The sequence below is a fragment of the Cervus elaphus genome, chromosome X, assembly GCF_910594005.1.
Source record: "Cervus elaphus chromosome X, mCerEla1.1, whole genome shotgun sequence".
NCBI classification, from domain to species: Eukaryota; Metazoa; Chordata; class Mammalia; order Artiodactyla; family Cervidae; genus Cervus; species Cervus elaphus.
In genome coordinates, this window is record NC_057848.1 from 134144035 (window position 1) to 134160671 (window position 16637).

A 16637-nucleotide genomic window follows, 5' to 3' on the forward strand; every position below is an offset into this window, starting at 1 on the left:
AATTCTAAAGTTCAGTGGATCTCAGGTTATTTCATCACTGGCCCTGACAAATGGGTATCATTTAATGAAGCCAAGTACTCAGTCGGTGTCCCTTATCTAAGGGTTTAGCTCTGGTAAACATTGCCCATTATATTGAAGGCTTTATCACCCCTGATGGAGAAGGCAGGAGCCTCATAGAGATGGAATAGGATTGCTTTTTCTCTGTCGTCTTTTAACACAACACTCCTATCCAAAACCATGGATGTATCCAAGATCTTGTAAACTTAAAATTAAGAGGAGTAGCAAAGACCACCACCACTTCTTGTTACCTGTAGCATCTTCCTAAGCAGTGGTCTTCCTCATCAAGTCCTATCTGCCACCTCTGTCCAGCTTTCTTCCCCATCACAAACCAACTCTTAGCTTTTGTTAATCATAAAGACCAGAAGAACCATTTGCTTATTACCTTGACTTTATAAGAGATGAAACTGTCAGGAAGGAAAGTCAAGTATTTTATCAGCTGTTCTGCTTTTAGCTATGATGAAAGTTTACCCTAATACGTGGCATTGTTGACATAAAGAATTGCTCTAAAAGAGAGAAACACATACTACTGACCTCCAATAGGAAAGTAAATGCTTTGAGTACTTTGAAATATCATATTTTTAAATACCAAGAACTAGATAAATGGGTTCATAGGCCACAAATCAAACTATATTTCTGAAAGAGGTTTTCTGATTTATTCAAGAGTTGATTGTAAAATACAGTAGGGGATCTTCCCATAGTCCTCAGTAAAGTAAAATAAGGGCCATTGGGATTAACATATACACACTACTACATATAAAATAGGTAACCGACAAGGACCTACTACTGTATAGCACAGGGAACTCAATATTTTGTAATAACCTATAAGGGGAAAGAATCTGAAAAAGAATATATAAACTGAATCACTTTGCTATACACCTGAAACTAAAACATTGTTAGTCAGCTATACTTCAATTTTAAAAAGAAATGCAACTGATTTTTATACATTGAAAAATAATTTTAAAAAAATAAGGACCATATGTTTTTTTTTCCTGTCTGAGAATTCTGCAACTGTTGATAGCAGGATCCAAACCTCATCATTAAATTCTGAAGTTGTTTATATTTGTAGTAAAAATGAAAGATGAGAACTTTATTAAGACCTAGAACTCATGGAAATGATAAAATACTAGAATTAATTATTTCCATTTCTGTTACCTGGAAATTCCACATGTTTAGTTAAAGCATAATTCTATTCAAACTGTTGCCTACTTCTCACTTTATATAGTGGGAGTCTGTCAGCTGAATGTGACCCATAAACAAATGTTGTTTTTTCCATACACACATAGTGTTTAAAATAATCAACTGAAAATCAAATATTTAACATAAAATCTGGGTTTCTACCTTTCCTTGAAGGAACGGAGTGTGGTAACATGGGACCCATTTCCTCCCTTAGCAACTCTAGGCTGTTGAGGTCCCTCTTGGATGAACACTCATTCTCTAGGATCCATTGTCTCCATGTCTCCATCCTTGCACGTGGCCCATTCACTCAAACAAATTAGTTACCTGGCCACTGCAGGCATTTGTGTGTGCACTCGGCCCGTGTTACTTGTGTGAAATTTCTCACCTAAGTGGTGGTTTGGTATTTGAAGATACTATGTGGCTTTTCCTACTGAGGCAAGGAATAAATGTTTAAGTTTTTTTATGGAAAAAGATTCTACTGGAGAGTAGTTACCTAAATACTTACAGGTGTCTTGAATGTTGAATAGCTTACAGAGGAGTCAGGACGATGTGCCAGACTGTATTTCTGAAGCCTTGGGAATAGATTTGATTATGTTTGAGTTTACAGCAAAGACATTTTCTGTAACACATAAAAAAATTTTTTGTCACAAATTTGACACAAAAAGCATTGTCATGCTTCTAGAAGAACTATACTCTTTGAGGCATTGAGATTCCTCAGCAGCCCTAGGACTTCCAAAATCAGTTTTAGGTCAAGTTATTAGTACAAACTTTTTTCTTAAAGTCTTCATTAATTCATTTTTCTTAATGTTAAAGTCCTGAGCAGTGGTATTTAAATATCCTGAGAAACCCCATTTATATACACAAATATGAACAAATCTATAGAGGATTTCTACAATACCATTCATAGGTGTGCTTAAATTATGCTTATACCACAAATTAGTACTGTTGAATTTAAAAAACTATTACTTTTGTTTTCTTTAATACCGAGAACTCTAAAGACAACTGAAAGTGGCCCTGTTGACTGTTTTTTAAATAGTGAAAGTAATAGGCACATGTGATTAGAAAAGACAAAATGAAAAGCAAAAGACTTCCACACACACACTCCCTGAAGAAGGTTTCTTGTAATGATTCCCAGACAAAACTTGTATGCATTTGCTAGTATATAAAACCCACTGACTTATTATAAGGGTATTGTTGGATTTTTTTATTAAAATGAGTTTGTTTCTTAATGTGATTTATTTGCCTTGTGTTTAGAATATTGCATGGTAAAGTTTCTTTTGTGCATATTATACTTTTATTTTACTAATATATTAAAAGCCATATTTCAATGACCCCTGTACATTTTTCATGCTGTCTTACTCCCAATGGCCTCTGTGCATGTAAGTAACCTGTTGAGTGACTGTGCCTCTTTGTTTTTGACAATTTCCTCTCATTAAGTCCCTTTCTTTTAATCAGCAAACAACTTAAAACCTTTAAAAGTTCAGTCTCGAAGTGTTCTCCTTATATTCCTTGTATGTCATATCTGAAAATATCCTCTTTTATTGTTTCTCCATCCTGTGGCCATGTGATTTCATTTAGACCAGAGTAACCTCTTCATGCTACTCATTTATGGTTAAGATATTGATGTGTAACATCTGTTCATTTGTTTGTCATATTGATTGTTAATATCTAACTCATTCTTATGTGGTTGAAAAAAGATGACTTAATTCAGTAAGATTGGAGTTAGGGCTCTATAGAGGGAAAGAGATGTATATACCATTCAGAAAAATCTGTGTCAACATCTTGCTCTTTTGTGAGATGCTTGATTATTTCTAGATACTAAAATATATCAGCTTGTTGATGGACCTCTTTCATAAGCATACTTTTCTTGATGGACATAGCACTCAGAGGGCAATACGTATAAAGAGCAATGCCGTCTGCTCTCCTGCTTTTATTTTTACAACTCTTCATCACCATTACCACTGCAGCATGACTAGCTAGCTCTGCCCTGCAGAGAACCTCCTGTTCATTTCGATTTTGTGAATCTGCCATTCTAAACACAGAAAGCATTTTGTGGTTTTTAGCTGTTGCTAGAGAAATATGCTTTAAAGTCTTTTAGTCAGCCTTTATGCAATCAAGTTATCAAAGGAAAACAAATGCACAAATACCCATTAACATGCACTAACCCTTATTTTTAACATATTTTATTTCTCTTTTTTAATATTTTGGGAATGATACTTCTGTTTGTTTGTTTCTGATCTGTTGCATTCCAGAGTATCCTATTTTGCATTTTAAGGTTCTTTGCTACTGGGAAGATCACAAATGTTAAGGACTGAGCTGATATTCAAAAGCATTTGGCCATATTGTTTCAGGGAGTAGACGCTTCTCTTAATGATCGACTGAAGCATTGTAGATTCCTCTATTACACCATGGAATCAGTTTCATGGAATTTATTTCAATCCCTCTAAAATCCAGACCTTATTCAATATTCTTTTAAAAAAAAGAATAGAAATTTCAGTGTGTGCCTGACAACATTTGGGTAATACCACATAGAAAAAAAATATTACAGAAACACAGATACATGATTTTAACCTTCTTGTGAGAATTTTCAAATGTGTGTGAGAATCGGACTACCTTAAACTTCAACAGGAACGGTCATCCTCTTGGGAAAGTTTTTGTAATAGTTTTATTAAGAATCAGGTTTCAAAAAGCTATTTTTAAAGCTTTTCTTCTCAGTCTGTAATGATTAGAGAACTCCCTTTTGCAAAGGTTTTCAAGTTCAGACTGCTTCATGCTTCTTCCGGTTCTATCCATCCCAACTTACCACACACAGGCTGACAAAGTTAGGAGTCCAGGGAACCATGTTCCCCTACTTACACACCCAAGACTTTCCATTGAATGGATAGCTAGCTGGGTTACAATAAAACCTGTGAGATGCTCATTTCCAAAGTTTGTGAAATCATACTTACAGAACTTGACTTTGACAGAATCTAGCATGCTACCTTCAGCAACTCTGCTGAAAGAAAGAACCATCAAGTTAAAGACCAGCTGTCCATGCATCTCTCATCCATCCCTAGAAATAATCTAGCTGGCCTCTTTCTTGGTTAACTCTAGTTGCATTCACGCTATATTCATGTTAGTCACTGTCTGGAGACTTTTTCTTTTTAGTATTGCTGATTTCTTAAAATTGCAAAAATATGAACAGCATGTGGTTTTGAATGAACTCATATGATTTGTTGGATACTGCATGAAAAAATATGCAGTATCTTTTACAATTGGACTTATATGCATGTGCTCAACATGTATTTGGATGCCTCTGGTTCTAAAGTGCATTTTCATGGGCTTAAAAGTAAAATCTTCTCCCGAAAGGTTATATGACTTAAATTACATGTGAGCTATATATCATAAGTTGGATTCATATTTCTTAAGACATGAATTTACTATAATTTTGGTTTTGCCAGTAAAATTATAATTTATATACATGAGCTATTCCTTCTGTAAATTTATATTCCTTCTAAACCTTTGCATTTTAGTGTTTGATCAATTAGATCTTGTTACATATGAAGAAGTAGTAAAACTGCCAGCATTCAAAAGGAAAACACTAGTCCTATTAGGTAAGTTTGACTGTATAAGTGGCTTTCTTATTTTCATCTTCAAAACATTTTACAATTATTATTAACAATTATCAATTTTAACTTTTTAAAAAATGACATAGGTGCACATGGTGTTGGGAGAAGACACATAAAGAACACCCTCATCACAAAGCACCCAGACCGGTTTGCATACCCTATTCCACGTAAGCAATTAAGTATATTTTTCCTAGAATTTTTCTAACCTTATAATTTACATATTTTTTCTGATGACATAAGTAAGAACTGTTCATTATAGGAAATTTGGAAAATCCAGAAAAGAACAAAGAAGAAAATGAGTTAACAGTGAATCCCAACCCCACCCCACCCCTAATAGTTGTTGTTTAGTCACTCAGTCATGTCCAGTTCTTTGTGAACCCATGGTGTAGCCTGCCAGGCTCCTCTGTCCATGGGATTTCCAGGCAAGAATATTGGAGTGGGTTGCCATTTCCTCCTCAGGGGATCTTCCTGACCCAGGGATTGAACCCAAAGTCTCCTGCATTGACAGTCAGGTTCTTTACCACTGAGCCACCAGCTCCCAAATAATAGTGCCATCAATATTTTATTGAATATCCTTCCAGGCTTCTCTTAGTGCAAATACATGCATGTGTATGTGTGTGTTATCACTGTTATAGTTTAACAAAATTGGGCTCGTCCAATCTGTTCGTAAACTAATTGTTCCAACAGTATGTCATAAATGTTACCCAGGTGAATTATTCCTCAGAAAAACAGGTTTTAATGATAGTATAGTTTTCTTTGATATAACAGTATTTTCCTTAATCAGTACCTAAGTTGTTGATTTTTATCACTTTTAAAACCCAATGGGCTATCCACTGCTTATTGTAAAGAATTTTAAATCTATAATATTTTTATTTACCTGATTTTCTCTATCTTATCCTTAATCTCATATCCTCTTTGCTTCCTCAATTACAAAATGAAGTAATTCCAGGAAGATGAAGAGGATTTGAGGTCATGTGAAGTACTTAGCAGATACTGGATAGATAATAGCCACCTTACTACTCTCATTTTATGATTATTATTATTACTATTCCAAAGTTTAAAGTTTGAATCCCAAAAGTTTTCTCACAGTTAGAGCTTTGTTCAGAGTGGGAAGAGCTAAAGGAGAATGTGTGATGATTGACTCCATCCTGCAGCGCCTTCCAATGCCATGTCAACACCACTGACTTTTCTCTACACCCCAGAGAGTTGTGAGGCTTCATCAGACCACTGTCATCCCAGAACCCTGCCTGATTTACTAAAAAAAAATAAATTCACCAAATATTCTTTCAATCAGTACCACTTGAGTTTTCTAGTAAAATACTTCCAAATATTATTTTAATTCTCCTTATGTCTAGACCATGAGCATAGCAAGCTTAGCTAACCTTTCTTCTTGATCATGTAAGCAGTTGAAATTCTATGTTATTAAATGGCCAGTGAACTAGCTTGGTTTTAAAGTGTGCTATTGCTGACCCTAATCATGTCTACTTGCCATAATATTTGACCATGGGTATGTATATAGCACATAATACAGAGTCGACATAGTATGCTGTTTCTTCAGTTTTTTGTGTGCCTGGAGAAAGGGTTCTTCTTTAAACATCCACATTTCGATGTCCATGAGCACTTGGGAGTTGTACAGTCTATTTGGAGCAGGAGTTGGGGAACTCCCCCTGGGTTTGGACTCATGTACAACAAAGAGTTGCATAAATTTGTCCCTGCTCAAAAAAGCAAAGAAGCAAAAGGAGAACGAAAACTAACTGTTGTTTCTGGCTTATCTAGAAAAACATTTCCTAAAGTGTATTTTGGAGAATGCTGGTCCTGTTAGTATCCCACAGAAGTAGGACTTATGGGCAGATACTTTAGTAAACACTCACTCAGGTCAGGGGTCAGCAAACCTTTTCTGTAAAGGACTAGACAGCAAATATTTGAGGTTTTGAAGGCCATATGGTCTCTGACACAACTACTCAACTCCGCCATTGTGGCTTGAAAGCAGCCATAGACAATATGTAAACAAATGAGCATGGCTGTGTTCCAATAAAACTTTATTCACAAGAACAGACAGCAGGCCATGTTTGGCCCACAAGTCATAGTTTGCCAATTCCTGGTTTAGGTCTTTCCTAACTATTATGGCCATGTCTGGCTAAGGTCATTATGTTTCCAATGGTATCCCTTTTGCTCTATTCTAATAGTCTCCTTGTATATGATGCTGTAAACCAGCACTATTCAATAGAATGTTCTTTCATGAGAGCATTCTATATCTGCGCTGTCCAGTACGGTAGCCACTAGCCACATGTGGGTACTAAACCCCTGAAATGTGGCTAGGAAGACTGAGGAACTGAATTTTTTAAACTTTTCTTAATTTTCATTTACTTAAATAACCATTTGGGGATTTCCATTGTTTAATTCTCCTTTTTCCTTCTCTGAAGACCTAACTGCATTAAAGCATACAGTAAGTTAAGTTAATCCTGGGTCATTTAGTGTCTTTCCCCTGTCATTACCCTTGAAGGGATGAAATAGATCTCATCTACACACAGAAAGGTTCACCAAACCAAACAACTAACCAGCTACTGTGTTCTGATGTCACATGAACAAATAGGACTTCTAGAACTGATTTCTACAAAGCTACTGGAGGTGGGAACAGAGCATGACATATGCTACAGGATCCATGGCTTTTAAGAGAGATTGAGTTTGGGTAGGTCCACTGGGGGCTCCTCTCGTGGCTCAGATGGTAAAGAATCCGCCTGCAATGCAGGAGACCTGGGTTCAATCCCTGGGTTGGGAAGACCCCCTGGAGGGAGCATAGGATATCCATTCCAGTATTCTTGCCTAGAGAATCCCCATGGACAGAGGAGCCTGACAGGCTCCAGTCTGTGGGGTCACAAAGAGTCAGATGTGACTGAGCAACTAAGCACAGCATAGCACAGGTCCATTGGGAGCATCAGCTCGTATGCTCAGCCTCTTAAACCTCTTTCGACCTGTGACTTTGCAGATACAACCAGACCTCCAAAGAAAGATGAAGAAAATGGAAAGAATTATTACTTTGTATCTCATGACCAAATGATGCAAGACATCTCTAATAACGAGTACCTGGAGTACGGCAGCCACGAGGATGCGATGTACGGGACAAAACTGGAGACCATCCGCAAGATCCACGAGCAAGGTCTCATCGCGATACTGGACGTGGAGCCTCAGGTAATGCCCGGCCACCCCTGGCACGCCGTCATCCTGCTTGCATGCTAAGCTCAGGTTCTGAAATCAAAAAGTGCCATCAGAACATCATGGGTCACATAAAAATCTAATAGCAAGCTGCAGGAAAGTATCGGCAATGAAGGTACTGTGAGTTAACCACCCAAAATGCAAGCTAATCGTTGTGCTCAGAGCGCACACAGTGTATCTAAGAAAGAGAAACTGTTCTCTTATGAGATTCATTATACTCAGGCGCTCAATAAGGCGCCTGATCAGGTCTGTGCCTGCCAGAAACCCTCCAGTAACCTGACTCAGGATGAGACTCTGGCACTTGGTTAAACACCGCAGCCACCTTTCCTCTCTTGGTACAGCTCACACTAGACCATCAGAGCCTCTGCCAGCATCTTAGGTTAATCACCAGCAAGAAATTCTGACCCTGGGCCCTGGGTCTGATGTGCAGCCCTAGCTTTATGAGTGCAAGCACAAGCGAGCCCCAGGGTATGCCAGGTGGAGCAGGGGTACAGACCCGAGGTGGTTCTCAGCTTCCTCCACCTCTTTACTGAGGGACAGTGCCTGACCCTGAGCTTAAACTTGGAGGCATATGGAGAACCTGGAGAGGGCTCAGAGACGATTAGATGATCTGTAGATGCATCCTGTGCTGGAAGAAATTGAAATTATTAAACTTGAAAAGGAAAAAGCACAAGGCCTTACATCAAAAATGCTCACAAGCTATTTTTCATCAGAGGACAAACTAACAAGTGGAACTCAAAGCCCAGTAGGAAGGATTTGGGAGTTGTAGACACCCGGGCAGGTTACAGGAGAGGTTTGTGGGTGCCCATGTGACTCTGTGGCCTGCTGTTTCTAAGACCGACCTGTACGGAAAATCCCATATCACTTATCAACAGAATCAGTATACCACCTGCTGAAATGGTAGACCAGCTCTCCTCCAGCAGGCTTTGTTTCACCAGAAGGCTTACTCCGGGGCAGGGAAGATCCTTGGTCAAGGGCCACTGTGTGAGACATGGGCCCCTAACCATCCCCAAAGAGAGGATGGAACCAGCTTAACCAGGGTTTATGTGACCTGGGGCCTGGCGGCTCAGTTACTCGGCCCCAAGATCCTAACCTCAGGGCCAGGGGGTTCAGCCATTTCCATGTCCCAGCACCTGATGGGGTTCTTGAACTTGGAATCTGGTTAAGGGGCTGGGGAGGAAAGCAACAGTAGGATGAACGCTATACAGTGTACTTAACAATGAACTTGGACCTTTAGAGAACTAAATATATGATGTGTAATGTAGATTGATTTTTGTTTAACTACTGATCCCTCCTTACTAGGGATTGGAAAAATCTTCTGGCCAGGGGTGGCTAGAGGCAAAGTCTCAATCCTGGTCCTGGTCTTCGACACCCTGTCCTTGGGTTCCACACTGGTCTTCACCTGAACGTCGTTTTCTGCTGGTAGTAATGTCTCTAGCAGTATGCTGGCTGCAGGGCTCCTCAGACCCCCTCCGCGTTACCTCAGCCCACTTTCCAGGGCTTTCTGCCTCACCTGCTGCCGCTGCCGCCACCGCTGTTGCTATCGCTGCTACTGCTGCTCCCCTCCTGGCGCCCAGCTTCCCTGTGCCCTCGCCCCTGCCCAGCCCTGCACTGCTCTGCACTGCTGAGTGGGAGACACTTGTCTCGGCCTTACCAGGATGCCCACGTGCGGCACTGGGCACCAGAGCAACCTGTGGCCTGACCTGGGCATCTTCCTTGTTCCCTGTCTGCTGGCGGGGCTCACCGCTTTCTTCTCTCCTGCCTCCTTTGTCCCCCTCCTCTCAGAACTGGGGTCTCTCGGGAGAGATAGGGCCCTGGGCTCAGGGATCACGCAGATCCCTCTTCCCTCATCAGTCTGGTTGACCGCTCTGGTCCCAGGCGCCGTGACCGTCACATCCAGCGGTCCAGCCACAGGTGCCCAGAGCCTGCACCACCTGGGCTTCGCCCTCAGGCTTCTCTCCCTTCAGCCCACTCGCCCCCCGCGGCTGGACGGGGCCTGCACCCTGCCTTCAGGATGCCCGTGGCCATGACCAACTTGCTGTCAGGCAGAGCCCCGTTGCTTTGGGGAGTCTCTCTCCTTAGGATGTTTTCTCCATGCCCTTTTCCCACCCTGGCCGTCTGATTACCCACTCCATGGTGTGTCACGGACAGTTGGACTCAACCAGCCTGTATTAACTGCTTAGTATGTTCTAAGCATTCTGCCAGGAGCTAAGAATACAAATAAGGCAAGCTGGTAAGGATGAAATTCCTTCCTCAGTGTTCATCAAAAACCACCTATGATGGAAGAAGTGCCAGGTGGCATTTTTACAGCTCTCTCCATTCAGCCACTGACAGCCTAGAAAGCCCACACTGGTGTTCAGCTCATTGTCTGTGCCATATTAACTGACTTTAGACAGTTCAGGCCAAACTGAACACATGTCCAATAATACTATATAAGATGCTACGGTTCTGCTTTAATCCCAAAGGACCATGGTAAAGACTTCAGACAAAAATGAGTAACCTGACTTCTCTTAAAATAATAGGAATAGATTGTGTTCCTCTACATTTGCCAAGCAATTAGTTCTTCTACCTAATCCTTGTAACCAGAGATTGAGACATCTGTATCCACTTTTGTAGACGAAGAAATCAAGGCTTAACCTAACTGTCACTTGAACAGTCTCAGTTTGGATTTGGGTTGTTTTTTTAAAGAGAAAATCCCAGCCTCCTTTCACTGTAGAATCCTAGAAAAGTTAACCCTGATTAATCCTTAAGCTAGTGCACCTTTTATATAGGAGTACAATTTAAATCTTTAACATTTAGAAGAATCTGTAAGGAAGTTAAACCTGAGGAAAGCTGTAGAGCTGATTTCTCGTGGAAATAAAGCCATGGCTCAGAAAATAATCTATGTCCCTAATCCCAGAACTCTCATAGCTCTAATGTGTAGTCAAGATAGTTTTAGGAACTTCCCTGATGGTCCAGTGGTTAAGACTCTGCACTTCTACTGCAGGGGGCACAGGTTTGATCCCTGGTCAGGGAACTAAGAAATCCCACATGCCACATGATGTAACCAAAAAAAGGGGGGGGGGGGTTGTTTTGGAGGGTTTTTTTAGATTTTAATTATATTCTGATTTGGCCAGTTGCTGCATTGAAGAGTTGCCAGTAACAGAATTGCTGTGGCTTTGCTTTCACCCACAGGGGGAAAGGTTGTCATCAAGGAAGATGTAGAGTCCTATTAGGGATCTGGGCTTAGAAACAAGAGCCAGGTTCTGAACTAGGAGCTGTTATGTGAAGTCAGTTTCTGGGGTCATTGTATTCTTCTTAAGCCCTTAGATCTTTCTCCAAAATGACTCAGATGCTTGCCCTTAAGTACTTTTTAATTTTGCAAAAACCATTTAAGTCTTAAAGATAGCTGCTTCTTAGATACTTGGTCAAATGAGTTTTTATTATTTGAGGGTAGTAACCTGAGATTAATTATTGGCCACAGATGAGCCATTAAATCAACTCATCTGCAAAAGAAAAAGAGTTAGTTTTAAATGTTAAATTAATGCTTCGTTGCCTGTCTGAATTCAACATATTTTCAGTGATCTTTCTAGACTCCCTTCTCGGGGATTCAGAAAAAGATATTTGCCTATGAATATTAACAAATTTGTGTCTCATCCTAAAAGTCAGAAAGGAAGAGGGTTTAGAGATCATCTTAAAGCCACCTATTAATGGCCTGATGGAGGGGGATCTGGTGAAGCAATCCCATTTCCTGCTCCTGAATTTCAGGCAAGCTAAGACTGTGCCAGAAAATGGCACCCACTTGAGAGCCATAAGTAGAGCAGAGTCTGGGGACAGAGGCCTTCAAGAACAACTGAGGATGTGCATGTGACTGCTGAAAGTATGAGGGAGACTAGGCAAGATCTCAGTCAGGATTCCAGGCATCTTACCATTTTTGAAACTATAATAATAAAGTCAAAGCCATGAGCAGAAGGAGGAAGCAAATATACTAACCACAGAGGCTACTGTAGTTACTGTGATAAACATGAAATGAGGCTTGGAACTTCCTGGCAGCCAGGACAAAAAGGAGAATGTCATGAATCACATAATTCTCATCTAGTGGAAAGTATGTTGGTTCTTTCCTTGGAGTTAACTGCTAAAGGAATATATCACCTGCTCCTTAGACATAAGAGGCAGTTGGTGGTGTGGTGACTACAGTGTCCATTGACGGCCTCATGCAGTAGGTGCTGAATGACCTTCCCGTCTTCATGGTTAAAGACTGAGTGCGACTGCCTTTTGGTGGTAGTACTCAGTTGCTCAGTCGTGTCCCAGTCTTTGCGACCCCATGGAGTGTAGCCCACCAGGCTCCTCTGTCCATGGGATTCTCCAGGCAAGAATACTGGAGTAGGTTGCCATGCCCTCCTCCAGGAGACCTTCCTGACCCAGGGATCGAACCCATGTCTCCTGTGTCTCCTGCGATGGCAGGCAGATTCTTTACCATTGCGCCACCTGGGAAGCCCATGAATGCTGTGTAGAGCAGGGTAATCCGCAGGCAGATAACAGTTGCTGAGTTTTCTGGTGTGGTAATAGGAGAGTAATAGGAGTAATACTCAATTAGGTGGCTTTTAGGCTGTGGTCACCGAGGGAGAAAAGTCCGTTTCACACCAGGAGTGGTATTCTCAACTTCATCGGAGGGTTGTGGCCCTTGGACATCTATCTGGCACCTCAGGGATGGGAGCAAGGGTAGGGACTGTGCCTTAGTTTGTCCCCATCCAAGTTGCCCAGAAGGTGACTCTGGGTGGGTGTGGAGTGACAAGGAAAACTTACGTCTCAACTGACCCTGGAGTCACCTGATTTATGAACATAGGATGGATAGAAAAAAGGCCCCCAATATTAATGATAGAAAGGCCCATTCTAAGCAAAGATCCCTGTTAAGTCCATTGAGCTATATATGGACTTCATGGTATTTGTTCCTTGCGAAAATCTTCAGTCACAAAAGGCTTTGCAAAGAAATGCCAATTACCTCTTTCAAAAATGAACATATGCAAGTTCAAAGAGGTTTCTCCCACAGGGAATCTGAGCCTGTGACTATCACAATTAAAGTACTTTTTTTTTTTTTTTGACAGCACTTTGATGGCAGGCAAAATAATGTGCCACACTCCCTTACCCCACAAGGAAAAACTGTAACTAAAATTCAAGCATAATCCTAGAGAAAGTGAACCTTGCACTGAATAGGAAAGTCAAAACCTTGAGCAACCAGTTTGCCTCTTCCATGCCTTGATATTCACAGAGGCTGAGAGAGTCGCTTGAGGCATGAAAACACAATGCCCTCTAATCAAACCTGCCTCAAAAGGCAAAACAGACTTTGTGTGAATTGTATGTACTACTTTTACATCTTTGCTTGATCGAAAAACAATTTCTGCCAGGTGCCATTTGGGGCAGGAGGGCAACCACTGAATGATACAGCCCTGCCCTCAAGAAGCTTAGCCGGTAGCATCCAGATACTTGCATTTCCATGGTGACGGGCATTACAGGTGCCTAAGTGTGGGTGTGTCAGGAGCACACCGGAGGGGCGCCTGCCTCCACTCAGAGCTCACAAAGGATTTGCAGAAGAAAGAACACTCAGCCAAACAACAGGGAGAGTGGGGAATGGGGGCCAGGGAGTGGAGTGAGTATCCAGGCAAAAGGAGCAGGAAGAGAAAGGCTGACCCTTTTGTGGAACTGAAAGCAGTTCAGCAAGGCCTGTCCACAGAGGGGGACAGAAAGGTGAGCATGGACCAGGCTACATTTCATCCCAAGGCCAAGAGGGAGCTCTCGCAGGGTCTGGAGTGGAGGGGTGATATGAGGGAATTTGTAGTTCCCAAAGATCATTCTAGTGGCAGGGCTTAGTAGGGTTGTGCTGTGCCATACTAAGTCACTTCAGTTGTGTCTGACTCTGCGACCCCATGGACTGCAGCCTGCCAGGCTTCTCTGTCCATGGGATTCTCCAGGCAAGGATACTGGAGTGGGTTGCCATGCCTTCCTCCAGGGGACCTTCCCGACCCAGGGATCAAACTCATGTCTCTTGCATTGGCAGGCGGGTTCTTCACCACTAGCGCCACCTGGGAAGTCCCGTTAGAACAATCATTCTGTGTGCTAAAGGCTCACTCTGACCTTTATGTGACCTCATGTGACCAAGATCACATGGCTGGTAAAGAGCTCTGTGCACGCGTGCTTAGTCATGGCCGACTCTTGGCGACCCCATGGACTGTAGCCCGCCAGGCTCCTCTGTCCATGGGATTCTCCAGGCAAGAATACTGGAGTGGGTTGCCATGTCCTTCTCCAGGGGACCTTCCTGACCCAGGGATTGAACCCCCATCTCTTGTGTCTCCTGCATTGGCAGGCGGATTCTTTACCACTGAGCCACCTGGGAATTGGAAAGCAGTCCAAACTGCTACTACAGCAAACCAGCACTGGGAGTGGGGATGGCGGAGTAGGGATAGGGCAACACAAACAACTGAAAGGCTGTTTAGAAAGCAAACTGTGGCTAACAGAATAGACATGTTAGATTCTTAAATAAAGGACAGCAAGATATTTACCCCTGATGCATACGAATTAGTTACATGTCAGTCACTTGTGAACTGTGTGGCTATGTTGGACTTTGTTGCAGGGTGGGAGTGTAACCCCTTGCTTGGGGTCAGGGGAGAGCCCTGTCCTCAGAGGGGAGGGGCAGAAGCACCAACCCCTGACCAGAATCAACTCCCACAGCATCACGTGCGGACTTTGCAGTTATCTTTGTGCAAACTAGTAGCGTGCAGTTAGAGGTTTTAGATGCCTCAGAACAGAACTGAAAGGGGCCTCAGAGATGCCTCTCCCTTGAACACAGGTATTATCACAAGCCTGCAAATTACTCAGTCACATGGCTTCTAGAGTAGCTCCAGGCTCCATCTCTACACAGGGTCTCCCTTCCCTGTAGAGTCCCAGAGTAGCCGGGGGGGGGGGGGGCGCCTCCCCGGGGTGGGGGGGCCTCCCCTGGTACAACCCAGAAGGCCTGTGTCGGTGTGAACACAGTCACAGTGGTCAGGACTTGCTCTCCCTGTGAGCAATTTGCAGTGTGGTTTGGTGGGCTCTAGATGAGTTCTGAGCCAGCCTGCTGGCCCCCATCTACCCCAAAATGCATTTCCTAGAAACTGAAATTACCAGGTTTGAATGAACAGTAACCAAACATAATCAGTATGCACTTTTCTGCAGAAAAATAATTCAGATCGATTCATGAGATTCCTAAGAAAAATGTCCAGTTTGTCAGCTTTTATTTTCCGATGGCTACTGTCCACCCCTTGGACAAAAAGAAGTCATATAAGTTATTTATAATGTTGGTAAATTTAATAATATCTGGCCAAAATTTTGAATCAGAGGCTTTTCCAGTTGTATCATTTTCTATGGGCTTGTCTGAACACTGCATCGGTTATTTCTAAGTCTCAGTTTTCTTCTTTGGTTACACAGGCACTGAAGGTCCTGAGAACAGCGGAGTTTGCTCCTTTTGTTGTTTTTATTGCCGCACCAACTATCACTCCAGGTTTGAATGAGGTAAGAATTAATCAGTTTGTCCTCTACTCAGCAGTCCCCTGAGTAAGGATGCTTTGTGTCGCTCGTTCAAGGCCAAAGCCCCATCTCATTAAGACAACTAAGTGAAGCTCTGCTTTGTCCGCCATGCCGGCCATTAAGATTTCCAGAGATCAAGGTCCTCGTTCAGAAGGAGGAATTACACCCCACAGAGAAGTATGGTTTTTCCAAGATCATAGTCATTAGGCAATTCAAGCTTGAGTGTCCAGAGCAGTCAGCCTTCTCCATAGGCCTGCTCCCGCACTGTGGGGCTGCCTTCCTGATCACAGCTGCACTGACAGAGCTCGGGGCCAAAGATGGCTTTGCCTGAGGACAACTATGAGGCATCCACCACCTTGGCTGAGCTGCCCAGGCTCCCCTGAGCAGCCTCCAGTGTAGAACCCATGCAGGATCTCTACCCAGGCCCTTGGAGACTCCCAAACCTAGAAGTGAGCTCAGTCCCCTCTCAGGCCTACTCAAATCAGCAGCCACCATGGAGATGGTGCCTGTGAGGCTCAGCAGTAGCATCTAGAACCAAGCTGGCTCACATAGCCTGCTACTGCCAGGCTGATGAGAAGGTAGTTATGGCATGTCCAGTAAATATACTGCTGCTGTAGGGTCATTCATATGAGGAAACTCTCTAGAAAGTTAATACTGAAGACCATCCCTTCCACAGGGTCTAGAACCCACCAGAATGTTCTTGGCACTGTCTCGTTAACAGTGGCCTAGACTCACCCAAGTCTGTGACAGTAAAATCAAAGCTTGGAGATTTTTCACCTTCAGGAAAAAAATTAAATATCCTGGCAAGAATACTGGAGTGGGTTGCCATTTCCTTTTCCAGGGGGTCTTCCCAACCCAGGGATCAAACCCACGTCTCCTGCATGGCAGGCAGATTCTTTCCCATCTGAGCCACCAGGGAAGTCATCTAGGTTTAAAGAAGATTAAATATCTCGATTTCTATGTCACTTATATTTTCAGTCATTTTTTTATGTTTCATTTGCAAAAGATGTATTCCTTGGTAAAGTCTACTTTTCCGTCTTA

General features: G+C 42.5%; 1 protein-coding gene and 1 non-coding gene across 9 annotated transcripts in view; both read left to right on the forward strand.

Moving 5' to 3' along the window:
* CASK (calcium/calmodulin dependent serine protein kinase) overlaps positions 1 to 16637 on the forward strand; it is a 370356-nt gene that overhangs the window by 349937 nt on the left and 3782 nt on the right. For all 8 annotated transcript variants that reach the window (XM_043895774.1, XM_043895776.1, XM_043895778.1 and 5 more), the window contains 4 exons: positions 4749 to 4829; positions 4931 to 5011; positions 7831 to 8033; positions 15498 to 15581. In XM_043895774.1, coding sequence (XP_043751709.1) covers positions 4749 to 4829; positions 4931 to 5011; positions 7831 to 8033; positions 15498 to 15581 — 449 coding nt within the window. The remainder of the gene's footprint in view (positions 1 to 4748; positions 4830 to 4930; positions 5012 to 7830; positions 8034 to 15497; positions 15582 to 16637) is intronic.
* On the forward strand, positions 11001 to 11073 carry TRNAR-UCU. Its single transcript has one exon. It is a non-coding gene; the product is annotated as a tRNA-Arg (tRNA).